Below are 15204 nucleotides of genomic sequence, written 5' to 3' on the forward strand. Positions count from 1 at the left end.
GGTAGCTTCTAAATTAATTTCTCTTTGCTAGCTCCATGGTGTGGTAGACCGCCCCGTCTCACAGACGAGCGGAGCCACTGATAAATGAGGCAAATACTTTGCACAAACTCTGAGCGGTTTCACCTCCGGAAACCTGTGCTCCGGACCTCCTCCGCCGGGGATTAATACACTCCTACACTGCCCGCCCGTCCCTCAGCTGCCTCACCCCTCTCCTCCGCGCTCGCTTCCACGCGAACCCCGCGGCGAGGCCGCCCCTGGGGTGCGGTGCCCGGGGACTGCGGGCAGGGGAAGCCCGGCCCGCGCGTCCCCCCGCCCCGCCGCTGCGCATGCGCGGGCAGCGCCCGCCCTCGGCCGGGGGGGGGGGGGCGCGCAGGCGCGTCTCCGGCGGCGGGCGGGGCGCGGGCCAGGGCGGCTGACAGGGCGGCTCTCGCGAGAGTTGCTGTGGGAACGGCGGCGGCGGAGCAGGCGGCGGCGGGTGGGGGGGGGCCCGCGGGACGGGGCCGTAGCGGCAGCCGAGGCGGCGCTGGAGGGGCGGCCGGGCCGCGTGGGGCCGGGCAGGCGGCGAGGACCCTCGGGCGGGGCGGCGCCCCCCAGCGCTGCGCGGTGAGTGCAGGGGGTGCGGATGGAGGGCGGGCGGCGGGCCGCCGACACCCCCCCCACCGCCACCCCAGCCCGCGGGGCGGCGCGGCGCGGGGAAGGCCCGTCCCGGCGGAGCCCCGGCTCCCCTGCCCGCCGCGGGCCGGGGCGGGGAGATGGAGGGGGAACGTACGCTGAGTCCAGGCGGCGGGCGTCCCCCGGTGCCGCGGCCTGCGCCCCTGGGGCGTTCCGCCTTTCCCCCCCGCGCTCCGCGGGAGTCGCCTCGGCGCTGTCCCTGCGCCCCGGAGCCCTGGGCCTGTGCCCCGGCGGGCCCCGACCTTCGTGGGGCGCCTGGCGCTTCTCGGGGTGCGGGCTCTGCGTGGCGGGGGGGCTGGAGTGAGGTCTTGGGCTGTGGAGGCGTTATCTGCCGGGCGAGAGTCCCTCGCTCTCCCCGCAGCTCTTGCGTCCCCCCGACGGGTTTTAGGCTTGGGTCACTTCTCGCTTTGCCGTACGTCTGTGGAGTGTTGGCTGGTAGTTGCTCTTGGGGCTTATTTTTAATATTCCCCGGAAGAGTTCTGTAACTTCAGGCCGCTTCCAAAGGTTAAAAGGTTGCGAGTACCCTGTAGGCAGGTTAACATCCATACCTTTGTTTCTCCGAAGACCTTTTGGGTCATGCTTCATGTGTGAGTTTCTGTGACAGAGAAAGACATTTTTCTCATTCACTCTTTTCTCTTCTGAACGTCTTGCTTGAGATTCGGTGCTGCTTTTGTGGGATAAAGTTTAAGTTGCCAATATAGTTTCAAATAACAGGTAGAAGACAAGGATGCAGTCTTGTTAACTCCCACAATGTCTAACTGACATCTGTTTTATAACCTGAAGAGAAAAATACTATATAGCACAGTTAATAACTGGGAGAGCAATTCATAGATAAATGTAGTGTTTAGGGAAGTTCATTCCTTGTTTTAAAAATGCCTGTGGTCAAGGGCCAAAACTTGAAGGGTCACAGATTGTTAATTTTCAAACACAGTGTTGTTTGTAATCCATTTCTGTGCAAACTTTGCATAATGAGAATTTGTGCCAAAAAAAGATGTTTCAATTATTGTCATCTCATGATTAAGTCATGTAGTGTTTTAAGTATTTCATAATACTAGTCAAGCTTGTAACACTTAAAGCTGCTTTATATGGTTTAAAGTAAGAAAAAAAAATGGCAATAACTTTTGGCAGAGATGAAGTTTTCTATTACCTGATAAAATTATTTGATAAATTTTATCTTTGCTTTGTGCTGTAGCTTAGTTCTGTAAGTGTTGTCTTGAGTTGTCCTCGGACAAGATGTGCTTAAGGAAGTTGAAACATATTAAACTAGCAGATTATGAGTATCATGTGTGACCCTGAATGTTCTGGGGTTTGTATGTTGATAAATTAAATTATATTTTACATCATTCATTTATTACGTTATACTTCCTTATTTGGCTAATTTGAATTAGTGCTCAGCCCTTATGATTTTTTTTCTTTCTATTCTTTTGTCTAGAGCCTGGCACTTAACATTTCTGCATGTCTTCCAGATGATGTATCCACACATTTTTCTTTCCACCACCCTCAGTAATAATTTGTCCTATAACAGCTGATGGAGCTTAGGATCTGATTCTTTGCAGAATCTTCCACTGAATGTATCTTTCTTCCCTTGCTTTGGCTTTTCTAAAGTGTATGTTCTTCTATTCCTGCCCATATCACTTTCCAGAAGAACAGTAAAATAGTGGAAAGAGAACAATGAGAAAGCTCTCACTTGCTAGAAGAAATGCTGTTTGTAAGAGCAGTATAAAAAGCCCACCTTTACCAGTGTTTTCTGAAATATCTGTTGAAAACAACATGAGAATTGTTTCCTGTTGGCTACAAGTGAGGTTTGTATTTATAGTTACTTATAGTCCATACTGAGCTGAAGCACTGTATTGCTAGTAAGAATTTACTGTGAGCTGCATGTGCTGCCTTTTCTTCTTCTCCCCCCTCCCAGATTTTTTTAAGAGCAAGATGGCATCTTGCCCCAAATCACAGTAAGGTGAGAGGTGAAAAATGTATTGATATTCTGAGAAATCTTAGTCATTTCTCTCATAAGATCATCCGATAATTCTTGTAATGTGTGTTCATTGTATTCATATTTTGACTGTTACTCATTCATACCTGTCTTATTCCATTTGAAGTCTGTGGAGCTGGGGCACACTGTAGTATTTGCAGTGTGTCCTGTTTCAGTGCTCTGCCTGAAGCAAATACCTACAGCCGTGCTCTCAATGGGCAGAGACCTAGCACGAGCTACTTCCCCAGTAAGCTTATTTTTTTCCCTTGTGCATTTGGTTTGTTTGTATCTTAATAATTATGTGGCTGACTGTCTATAAGAACTTATTAAGTAAAATCAGGTAACAGCAAATGCTTTCTAAGTGATTTAAGGGAATTGATGTTCTAAGTTTACTTTTTCTGACATTTGCTGTGTAAGTATCTTGGTTTATTAATTTTCAAGGCTTTTCCCTAATTTACATGTAACTTCTGCACCTTAACTGCAGCTACACTTTTGCCTAAAGTCATGATGGTTAAATTTTTGTTCTACACTGCAGCTGTTGTTAGTATCGTTACCTAGAAACATCCCTCCTTTATATGCTGACAGTATATATGATGGTGGTAGTAATATGAATGCATGTTTAAAGAAAATTGCATGATGAATCTCTTTCATCTTGAATTGTGCTGGAAAATTTCCCAGCATTGTACTATTGCTAAGCTCAGGGAAATGCCAATATAGTTCTTGGAAATGCTGCATCAGTTTCTTAGAGAAAGTTGCGTATTAACTCCTTCAATTAAAAAAAAAAAAAAAAATTCTTAGGTGCTAGTGCAGTACTAGGCAGCAATACCTGTGTACCCCAAATAAAGGAACATTTACCAGTTGGCAGTCATTTCTTGCTTTAAATGTGTCTTGAGCCTATAACATACCGTTTAAGCTGTGCATCTTGCTGTTACATTCTTAGGTTTGGAACTTTGGGTTTTCAAGCAGTGTTCCTTTAGCTGGTGGTGTGTGCATCCGCATATAATGGTACACATCATCAAACGTAGCATTGTGCTATTTGAAACACCAAAGGTTGCTGCCAGTGATAATTTTTTAAGAAGCGATAGAAACAATGATGTTTGCCATGAAATGTACAGGACATGTAGACAGAATTCTTGAGCAAATGTTTGCATTTTCTGTGGCTTCAAATGCAATCACTCATGTTGCTCCTTAACGTTGTTGTAATAGCAGAAAATTATAAATACCATCAGTTAAAAAACCAAAGAGGTCAGGTTAGAAAGATGAGATGGTGAACTGAACACAACAGAGGCTGTGGGAAAATGTTCCTGGTGAAGGAAAATAACTGTTGCAGTTTGCATGAGTATGCTAGAGCAGCGTGGAAGACTGAGATCACAAAGACGGGTATTTTTTCATCAGCATTGAAAAGTAAAGTATTTTAGAATCATCCAAATGTCGCTAAGATGATACACTCTTTGATTTTAAGTATGTGTGTTGGTCAGAGCTTGGATCCAGTATATTTCTTTCCAATAGCTGCAGCAGCACAGGCAGATTGTTCAGTTGCGATCTTCATGGCTGTTGACAGCTTTGTCAGTCTTACTGACATTTCAGTGGTGCTGTGTAGGAGTGCCACAGAAAACCCCGAGCCCTGCCCATGTGGGACTTCACTATGCTGGTATTTTTTTGATCAAGGTAAATCCTGTAAATACCTCTTCTCATCCTGCCTGTTTCCTGTGATGGAAATCTCATTTCTGGTGTTTGCCTCGAGCTTCATTATTCTTTATGGGGAGCTGAAGGTTGGGCAAACATGGGACTTGTGGAATATAAGCATGTTAATTGCTGAACTGCATTTATGTAAGGCAGGTTTTTCCCTGAAATGAGAAAATACTATTGCCATCTGCTGCCTTTGCGTATAGCGGGGCTCTTTCTGGGCCATAACCAGAGAGACTGAATTAGCAGGTGCGTGGGTTCATTGGTGTTTGTCAGATCTTTTCTGTCTTTAATTGTCACTGACAAGTACCAGCTCTCTGCTTGTTCTTCAGAGGGATATTCAGGGTGTTTTTTAGCTTACAGACTATCTTGCTTGACTTTTTCCAGATCTCTTACCTTCTTTGTTATCAAATGTAGCTGGAGGTAGATTAAATCCTTCCTATTCTAACTTGAGATGAAGATTTAAGCCTTTTCAGTGGTTTCATTGGGTCTATATATGCCTTGCCAGGTTTGATGCAATTTCTTCTCTGGGCCCATATACGCAAACTTGTTGATTTTCTTGCTGTGCTTACGAAGATTTTTTTAATGTGTTTTGCTGCTCAAGATGCTGGAATTTCAGGGCGGTTGCTTTTATGTTAGAGTGAGCCCAAACTTTTGTCTCTGTGTAATGTTATCTCAGGACGCTTTTCGATAGGCATTTCAATTCCCCAGAAGTCCTGTTATAGAGGACCCACAGAAGTGTTCTGCTTTCTCTAACGTCCTGTATTTGCATTGATATGAGCTGGATGAATGGAAAAACCCCCCACATTGCTGTAAGCTTCTCCAGACCGGTCTTTCCCAGTGGGGAGAGAGGTGCGTTGTCCCACCACGGCCGCCTGTCTGCCTCGAGTGCTGGAGCTGTTGGGGGTCGGTGTTGTGCCCCGGGAGCGGGGACGCGCAGCCCCGGCAGCGCCGAGGCCGGGCGGCGCCCCGCTGCTCCCCGCCGCTCTCGCCGTGCCCTCCCGCCTCCCGTTTTCCGTCTCGCTGTCAGTACGGCCGCGGGGAGCGGGAGGTGGTTCCGCTGCCGGGCGGGCAAGGGGCGGACCTGCCCTCCCGGGGCCAGGCAGGCGGCGCGGTGAAGCGGTGCCGGCGGCGGGCCCTGCCCGCCCGGCCACCCCGCGGGGCGAAGGGCCGGAGGCTGCCGCGGCGCGGGCGGCTCCTCCCGGCGGGCCGGTGCCGGCCGCGGCGCCGCCCCCCCCCCTTCCCCCCGGGGCCGTCGGGGCGGCCATTGGCCGCGGGACGTGTCACTCGGGCGAGCCGGGCCTGGGCGAGCGGCGGCGGGAGGAAGCGGCGGCCGCGCCGCGCCGGGCGGAGGGAGCGGCTCTGGGCGCGGCCCCGGCCATCGATCCGTGCCACTTCCCCTAATGGCCCGTCTCTTCCTCCTCCTCCCCCTCCCCTAGGGCGGATCGTCCCCCGGCCTCCCTGTATGTGAGAGACGGGGCCGGCGTCTCGGACGGAGCCGGGCCGCGGGAGGAGCGGAGGCTTCGGGGAGCGCTTCCTTCCCAGCGCCCGCACCGCCCTGCGCGGCAGCCCCAGCATGGAAGCCATCGCCAAGTACGACTTCAAAGCCACCGCGGACGACGAGCTGAGCTTCAAACGGGGGGATATCCTAAAGGTAAGTGGAGGGCGAGGGCCCGGGAGTTCCCCGCCTTGGCCCTGGGCTTTTCGGCTTCTCTCCTGAGTCTCTTCCTGTCCGTCAGACCTGACCCTCCTCTGCGTCCCCAGCGAACGCCATCTCCTTTTAACGGGGTACCTCAGGATTTCCTCAATTCCACTCTGACCCCTTTAAGAGGGGGAGAGGCTGTTTCGCTCCTGCCTTAAGCATTCATCCCGAGTCTCTCATTTCTCTCTTCTGAGATGGGAATATTTGAAAACTTAGTCGTAAACACGGTAGCGAATAAGCAGAAGTACAAGATAATCTCTGTGCTGAATTCCCTTCCACGAGAGGAAACCCCTTAAAGTAATCAAGATCGATTTGGTATTTTTTTCCTTTGGCTCCTGCCAAGGATTTCACCATCAAAGAACGGTGATTAGATTATTTCTCAGCAGATAATCTTTTAGCATCAGGCCGTCAAATATTGGTGCTGAGTTTTATCTTTAGTCCTGATGAACTCGAGTGATAATCTTGTGGCTGAATATTTAATGGATCTGTGCAGATGTAAGTGGATGTTGGAGTGCATTAGAGAAATTTTTGGTCTATGGTTCTTTTAATATATCAAGGCTTTCTGGGCTTCCTCTTGGCTATATTAAAGGGATTTGAAAAATATTTGAATTTTGATGCACAGAACAAGCCCAAAATTTTACTTTGAGGCAAGTAAAATATAAAAATCCGTAGTGATTTGGCCTCAGTGAAGCATAGCCCTAAGCTTTGTTGCTTCCAAGTAATAAGAGCCACATAGCGGAATGTTTTAATGGAGTTTCATTCTGAGTCAGTATTGCTCCATAACTGTGTAAGATGGGCTTTACCTTCCTGGTGTGATGTATTTAGTATTAAAGTACTTTAAACTGCTTCTTTCTAAAATGCTTTGAGTAGAAGCTGGTTTGAGAGGTGACTATCCTGCAGATGTAAGGCTGCAACTTTCTGTATGCTGACAAATCAGGTTCTGCAAACCTCAGTGGGATTACTCAGCTGCTCAAAATTTTTGCCAGGGAAGGGCTTAATTTAACCACTATTTCAAGATAAGTTGGAAAAAACAGCCTCTATGTGTAAACTTAATATGCATCTTTTATAGCCGATATTTCAATAACCTATCTTTGTTAAAAAATGCTGTAATATTGTGTGGCCATCAACAGCAAAAATGTATACTGCCTTGAGATTCTTAACTTTTGAAGTAATGACATCTGTATATAGCCTGCACATTCCTGGTCCATAATTGCCCTAAAAATGCCTGTTAGACCTGTAAACCTCAATTCCGGTGTTCGTGTAAAATACCAGGATATTTCCATTTGCTGCTTTTAAACATTTAAGACTCAGAATTTTAGAAGTATTCTGTGATAATCTTACACTTATTTTTCTTAACCTGAGCTGTACTCTTCTATTCTGGGTTATTACTGGCTATCCTCAGCTTTTATAGTGTATTTGAAGTAGAGCACAGCTGAAGTCAGCTTGTAGAAAATGCTGAAAAGGAAGGAAAAACTATAATGAAATACAGTTTATTCTAAAGTGTATTCTTATTTTTGTCTAATTTGCTATAGAAGTTTGCTGAAGTACATGAAAAAATGTCTTACGAGATTTGCAGTCCTTTAAAAATATTTTCTTGTTTAAGAATTAAAGGAAAAGTAACTTTTTTAGATATTCGAAAGTTTAGTTTGTGTTAAAACTCTTACAGCTGCTCACAGTGGCTGATATTAAGATGTTCTTGAGTCCTAGCCATGTGATGCCATCCCATAGATGCAAGTTTTGTCAAAATAATAGAAACATGGTGGTATGTATGCTGTTATATTACATTAATAATTGTATTTTTCCTAGAATACAGAGAGAGGGATTTTCCTACTCTACACAATGCCTAGGCTGAACACTTCCTCAAAGTGTTGATGAACAGTTCTTCAAACTGTATTTCCTTTCAGCTCATTCTGAAATTGCTTACAAATTTTACATATTTACTTCATAGATGAGTCATAGAAATGGTAAACTGCTCAAGGTTATCACTAAAGTTAGTGAAAACTCCAAGACTTTCAGGAATCCTTCTTGAGCACTTAGTTGAGAGGAGTTCTGTGCAGCATGGTAAGGTTCACTGTCTAAAGCTGGCAAATTTCAGACAAATAAGCCAAAACCAGTTACAATTGCTACAGTTCACTTAAACTGACAAACTTCTGTGGTGCTTTGTCATTTTGAAAGTCTGGTTCGCTTCAAATGTGTTTCAGGTTGTGGAAATTAATTTCTGTCAGATGTGCCAGATCTGTTTTGTTTAGTACTTTGCTCATGACTGAGAAATCTCAGGGTATCCCATTCATGTGCCTCATGTGATCTGTTTTATTAATCCAGTCAATCCTGCTGCCCTTGCATGAATTGGGAAGAGAAATAAACTTGTAACATGTTGAATGTGCCTGCACGCTTTGCTCTTTTGACATCCTTGGCTGAGGCACACATATAACTTGATGTGAAGACTTCTTTAAATCTAGCTCTTAGGCACCCATCTTGAACACACCTCCAGGAAGTTAGGTTAGTTTGATGGTGTATATGATGATGCCAAAGGATTGTTTAGTAGTGAAATGTTACGCCTTGGCCACGCTAAGGAAGGAACAAAATCTCTAGCACTTTAACTTCCACTCCTTGGAAGTTGATGTTTCTATTTGTGGGGAGAGAAGGCAAGGATGCATGCTGCCTGACTCCCTCTGATTTCAGCAGATAACTTGCCTATGATGTCATGGTGCCATAACTGCTGCATACCCACATATTCGGGACTTGATTGAATAGCATTTGAACTGTAGCCATTAAGCTGGTTGTTAGTAACCTTGTGGCTGGTCTCCAAAACTGAGTGAAGATAGTTGACCTTTGGCTTGCAATTGTAAAACAGCTGAGTGAAGAGGAAAAGTGCTTGGCCTTTCTTTTGTGGGCACTGTATGGTAAAAGCTACTTCTGTGATTTTTGTAACCTTGGCCGTACGCTGGATCCCCTTACCCTTTTGTCTAGTGGTTCTGTATGGCATTGACAGTCAGGAGATGCAAACTGACAGCTTTCTTGAAACTTTAAATACGCTAAATACTACACACCGAGCCTTTTCCAGCAGAGGACAGGTTGCTGCTTCCTTCTGAGTCTTTTAATGACAGTGCAGTGCTGCAGCTCCCAAGATCACCGTTCTTTTCATGTACTGGTGGTTGCTTCACAAAAACTTGCTGGTGACTGGCATCCTCTTGGGACTGTGAAGATGGCCTGTCCTGTTATGTAAAAAAGGAAAAAAAGAAAATTGAGGCTTTCCTACTTGAAAATTTGATTTACTGTTTTTGACTTTGAATAGTTGGCAGTTGCCACGATGCTTTTTGAGTCTTTTCCCCTTTCACTTGCTGTATTTATTGAAGTTGGAAGTAGTTAACTTCAGTCTCTGTCTACAATTGTTATTCAGGTTTTATGTCCCCAAAAACTATTGTATTTCTAGCACCTTCTGGTTTTGTTGGCCTTTGTGCTAACTGGCAGATATCCAGACCTAAAGTGTGCTAATACTTGCTGGTGGTTTGGCAGGAGCTGGGGGAGGGGAGGAGAGAAGAAAAATCATTCTTTCTCTCATCTCATCATCATGTCTTTTCTCTATTCCTCCTACACCTAATCTGAAGTGTACAGGTGATACCATGGTGCTCTGATAACTGTTTCTGCATGGGTAATACAGAAGCACTAAGCATATTTATGAATATCTTGAATGTTAGAATTGTGTTTTTTTAAAAAAAACTGTCGACCACTGCTCCATTTCCTCTTTCTCCTTCTTCTTTGGTAGGGTTGGGGCATAGCTGGAAAGTGATCTTCTGAAGAACTGAGTAAGTTCCTGTTCCCAGTAGCTGTCAACATAATTCAGGGGCACTTACAGATTATTTTTGAGTAAAATTATTCAGGTGGTGCTTTAAATAGAGGGCCATCGTCTTTAATTTGCGGATTTTCACTTGTGTGACACACAAACCAGCATCCCTGTATGCTAGAAGAAGGAATTCCTCGATTGGATTTTGATTACTTGGCAATTTCATTCAGCAAAGTCAAGACTTTTTTTTTTTTTCCTACTCTGATCATACACTTGACAGTCATTGCAGGTTCTGTTCACATGATTGTTTGGCACCAGACTTACCTTCTTTCTGTCAGCCTTTAAGAGGATTGAGTGTTTGCAAACAGTTGATGCTGAGATGGCATTTTCAGTTCCTGCATGAAAACCATTTTTCTGTGTTTGGATACAGTGAAGCAATTCTGAATAGAGGGAGGAGTGTGATAAACAAAGGGAGCGTGGTCTCCCTCTCTTCTTCCTCATCCCTTGTCTTTGACATCACCTGCATCGTGGTGTCTCTGCTAGAAACAGAAATTCATGGTTTGCTGAAGAGTAGTGCAAAGATTTTTTTTCTCTGTTTTGGATGAAATTGTCCTTATTCTCATTCTTCCTCTCCCTTCCTTACAAACCTACTTGATCTTTCACCATTTTCTGTAAGGGGATGGACTCAGTGTGGTCTCGGTGATTTTAATATCTGAGAAACAGTTTTCTGGATTAATGATTTGGGCAGGTTGCAAGCACTGTGTGCTTTATAGTGAAATAGGTCAAATAATAGAAGAGGTTGCCCAGAGAAGTTGTGGAATCCCCATCCTTGGAGATACCCAGACAAGTCTCTGAGCACTCTGATCTAATTAGACTTGTTTTGAGCAGGAGAGTGGATTGGGTGACTTCCAGAGGCCCTTCCAACCTACGTTACTCTGTAACTTAACTGTATGTGGCAACTCTATTTTATGTGATGGTTGATTTGTAAAGGTGCACTTAGGTCATGTTCCTTCGCTGGCAGCCTTGGATGAAGATTATATTTATCATCAATATGTGATCAATATTGCAGTCTAATTTTCTGACAGTTTTGTCGTCTTAGACTCATAAAGACAGGTGCAGCTACCTTAAATGTAGTTGATTTGGCATCCTGGCAGTTGGAGATCTGTGTTAAAAAGAGATGCTGCTCTAAGCAGTTGCGTTCTTCTGGTCCACCCAACTATTCAATGCCTATGTTTTTAGAACAAACTTCTAAATATTGTTCATCTTAAGTAATCTGAAGGTGGGATGTGTTTTATTAGCCAACTTCTCTAGGCACTGGGGGGAGGGATTGTGGGAAGGAACTCCCTAACCACCACAAGATGTGAGTGCACAGAAAAGAAGGAACTCCTGTGCTGTATTTCTAAAAGAGCTTGGACCTGCCTAGAGCAAGATTGCATTGCTGAAGGTGTCTCTGTGCAGAAGACATAAATAGGGAGTGTTCCAAACTGAAGGTGTAAAGTGGTCTTTGCAAGCAAGGAGTAAACACATTCCTCCTTAAAAATGGCATCTTTGTTTTTATTGAGTAGCTGTTTGTGATGGTTATTTTAACTCGTCACTGAAAGCAGAGAAAAATTAGCTCTTCTGAGCTGTGTGCTACCTGAAGCCTACTGGAGTTTTGAATGTCAAACAAGATACTGATTAAAGCTAGCAGTCAGCTCAGCTAATTTTATTATATTGACTTAACATATATTGCATTCTCTTATAACTCGGGAAAATTATGCTAATCTGAAGCTCCAGCTGCCTTTTGCCAATTTAATGGAAGTGTTATCGTTACAGCTTCTTTGTGAGGTCCAGTTTTTGATATGACTGGTGTGACAGACTTCTGAGAAGTGTTAGCATAGACATATCAGCAGATCAGATTTTGGCTTGCTAAATTATTTATTTGCTTTGTTCAACATGCATGTCAAACTGCAAACAGTGTGATGTGCTTTTTTATTTACTGGTAACACAAAAATGTTGTCTCTTCTCTTTGGTGCAGTGACATTTCTCTTGTGCTAACTATATGGTAAGTGAACATCTGAGAATTTCAGATCACTAAAATTGGTTATTCTGAGGGACATCCCAAGTGTTAGTGGACTTTGATGTAGTTTTTAAATTAAAATGGTAGAAGTTGATCATAGTTGGGGGAAGAAAAGAGGGATTATGATTTTTAGTGGCATGTGTGAAGGATTGAGTGTCTCATAAATGTAGTATTCATAGTTTTCCAGTTTCTGTGCAGAGTGCTGCTAATTGAGGGAGGAAGAGGGATCCCGTTTGCAGTGAAATTCAGACTTTTCTGATTTCTCACTATGATCAATAAGGATCCCACTAAGCAAGGAGAGATAAGGACTCCAATTTGTCTGCGTACAGCTCAGTCTAACGTAAGCAGTGAACTATATGACCCCTTGATAAAATCCCTTGTGATTTAAAGTTGCCAGTGGCTATATGCCAGAAATCAATAACTAAAGCCTAAACCTCGGGGGAAAAAAATGTGCTGGGCAAAGCCAGTTCTATTTCCTTGAAAATGAAAGAAAATTAAGCATTAGTCCCCTAACAACACTGGAGCCCAAAATCTTATAATCTTACATTGAGCAAAAAGAGAATGTAATTAACCAAACCTGATGAATTTTACAATATAAATCTAAACTGGAAGACCTAGTAAAGATAACATTAGGACATTTTCATGATTGCTGGGGGACTGAACTGTTGTATTGTTTTAAGGCTGTTATACCAATGATGCCAGATTTCCATCCTTAACTTGCTGATGACCTCTGAATTAAAACCTTTGCTAAGTTGTTAATACTTTTATTTATGTAGGTCTTGAAAGGTTTGAAAAATCAAAGTTAGTTCTGGAACCATAACTATAAACAACTTTAAAAAAAAAAATCCAAACACCCATCCCTATTCCCCTCAAAAAAAACCCCAAAACATTTAAAGCCATTCACATAATGGGCATCAGCAAAGGATTTGGCAACATATGTGAGCTAGTTGAGCTGAGTTTTGTTTGAGTTTTTCCTGTGTGACTGTGTATGTAGCATCATATTTCTTCTGGTCTGTGGTGTTGAATTGCAGAATGTCCTTTCCAGGTTTGACAGCAGAGTTGTTAAAGTGATACGCAGAACTGAGAGGAGTCTATTGCACCCTTCTGCGCAGAGGATTACGGGTCCGTCTGTGTCTGCACTGTGCAGCCAAGAGATGGGACTGTATCTTCTGTAGCTGTATCCTGGCTAGCTTTCAGGTAGCTGGAGTAATGATAACTATGTCATGGGATTCAATGTGATTTACAAAACTTAGAGGACTCTGGATGAATGCTTAGTTCCATGTTACAGGGTGTGTGATGCGTTAATGTCTGAGCTAGCTACTCTGGAGGTCTTAATTAGCAAGATGTGTAGCAAAGGATTTCCCTTCTTCCCCCCTGCCCTCCCTCCTTTCTGTGGTGGTTGGTAGGTGCTAGCCAGAGAAATGGAGCTGTGACAAAGAATGTAATGCTTAGGTAGAAGAGTGACCAAGGAAATGCATTTGTTCTTCCTCTGATGCCTAATCTTATGGATTTAGAAATGGAGCTTTTGTGTAGTAATGCATTTCATTGGGGCACTAGTGAAAAGAAGCACTAGGTCTCAATGTTTTGCTATTTTTTACTTAATTTACTTAGCGTTTTGTTAGGAAAGCTGCCTTTGATCTCTATCATTTCCAGTTTTCTCTGAAAATTCTGTTAAATGCAAATGAGTAGGTGACTTGTGAAGTGCATTCTGCACTTATATGCAGATCAGCAAACTGATACTGCAGTAGTTTTAAAACACAAGTTCTTATCTGCAGCTTTATCCCGCAGCAGTTCTTGCTCTTTTATTTCCTTTGCTGGCCCTGCAGTGGTAGTTAATGTTATCTGCCAAGTTGGGCAAACATCAGTGACTAGCATATACACAAGGAAATAAAAATGTGGGGTTTTTTGATGCTTTGGGCCTTTGGAGAGAAAATAGGATAGGAGAATATGTTCTGTGATTATTTTCGGTGATTTTGGGGTTTCTTTGCATTACCCTACGGTGTGGGGAATGCTGTGTAAAATTGTTCCCTTCCCTCAAATAGCTGTATCTCTTTAGATGGAACAGCAGCATCATCGATCTTATCTGCCAAACTTAAGCTGTGCTTTGTTTGTCACGTTCTAGGCTCATGCCCTGTTGCTGAGCATTTAAAGCATTGCTCATGAGTGGCACATGCCTTCAACTTTGAAGTCATCTTGTAACACCTCATAAGAGTAGGTGTTCAAATGGAATAGAAAAACGGTTGTGAAGCAGACTCTGCGGTGGAGCCTGAACTTGTTCCCATGTCTTATATGCATGATTGGTGCCACCATCTGACAACTCGAGTGAGAATTGGTTTAACAAACTTAAGAATGTGTTTTTTCACGGTGACATGTGCTAAACACATGGGGTTGTACAGCTGAGCTCTAATAGAGCAAAAAGTGAACCAACAGTCTCCAAAACTGCTCATAATAATTATTTTTAGGACATTTATTATATTCCTGAAACCCAGATGCTACTCTACAATACTTCCTGATTAGTTACTAGATGCATCTGAAATTTGCATTTTAAATGGTTGTGTTCAGAGTTTTCCTCAGCCTGTACTTCTCTCTTTACTTACAGTGTTTTTCTGTAGATACTAAATAAAAGCCCATTTAAAAAATGTCTTAAATGTCTTGAAGAGCCCAAGATGCTTTTTTTTCTCCTTGAGAAATGATTGCTCACTTGAGTTTCTGTACCTGATCTTGGATCCTTTTGTCTGCAGTTGTTTGAGGTTGTGAAAACAAATAGACAGTCCTATTATTGAAGATTCTTCAAATCAGTAGGTTTTTTGATCCTGTGGGGGCAGGTCAGAATGGTGACTGGAATAAGGCAGAAGTTAGGACAACTATTTTTGTCTAGGAAGTAGATTGTCAACCTCTGTAGAGTAATTAATTTATAGTTGTAATATTCAAATTTTACTGACCTTTATAAATAAAATATAGAAAGATAATAGAGTAATTTATTCTGTTTGTACCTGCTGAATTTAGCTTCTTTGCATATGTTCGTGTCAGCATGCGTGCTTTGTCGTGAACTGCATGTTGGCTCCAATGCAGTTGGACCTCATGCAGTGAGCAGAAAGCTTTTTTTTTTTTCAGTTCAGCTGAACTGTAATTATACTGTTAGTCTCTAAAACCTCTCATTTAAATAATTTGTCTCTGGAATTCATGCTTTCTGCATTGAGCCAACCTACTTCTTGCTCTAACTTGTACTAAAACTCTACAGGTTTACATGTTGAGGAAAGAAAAAGTGCTGCTGTTATGCAAAATTGTTTCCCTTGGGAGGAAAGGGGGGAATTCTTCATGAGTTATGT

General features: G+C 43.5%; 1 protein-coding gene across 2 annotated transcripts in view; it reads left to right on the plus strand.

Annotated features, from left to right (window-relative positions):
- Nucleotides 1-462: 462 nt before the first annotated feature.
- The window catches only part of GRB2 (growth factor receptor bound protein 2), a 52712-nt gene continuing 37970 nt past the window's right edge, over nucleotides 463-15204 (plus strand). The window contains exons 1-3 of one of the 2 annotated variants that reach the window (XM_074922106.1): nucleotides 463-603; nucleotides 5770-5984; nucleotides 12156-12215. In XM_074922106.1, the coding sequence (XP_074778207.1) occupies nucleotides 5907-5984; nucleotides 12156-12215 (138 nt within the window). In that variant the 5' untranslated portion in view covers nucleotides 463-603; nucleotides 5770-5906. The remainder of the gene's footprint in view (nucleotides 604-5769; nucleotides 5985-12155; nucleotides 12216-15204) is intronic. The other variant, XM_074922107.1, reaches the window with a different exon arrangement.

The sequence above is a fragment of the Athene noctua genome, chromosome 18, assembly GCF_965140245.1.
Source record: "Athene noctua chromosome 18, bAthNoc1.hap1.1, whole genome shotgun sequence".
In the NCBI taxonomy this organism is placed as follows: domain Eukaryota; kingdom Metazoa; phylum Chordata; class Aves; order Strigiformes; family Strigidae; genus Athene; species Athene noctua.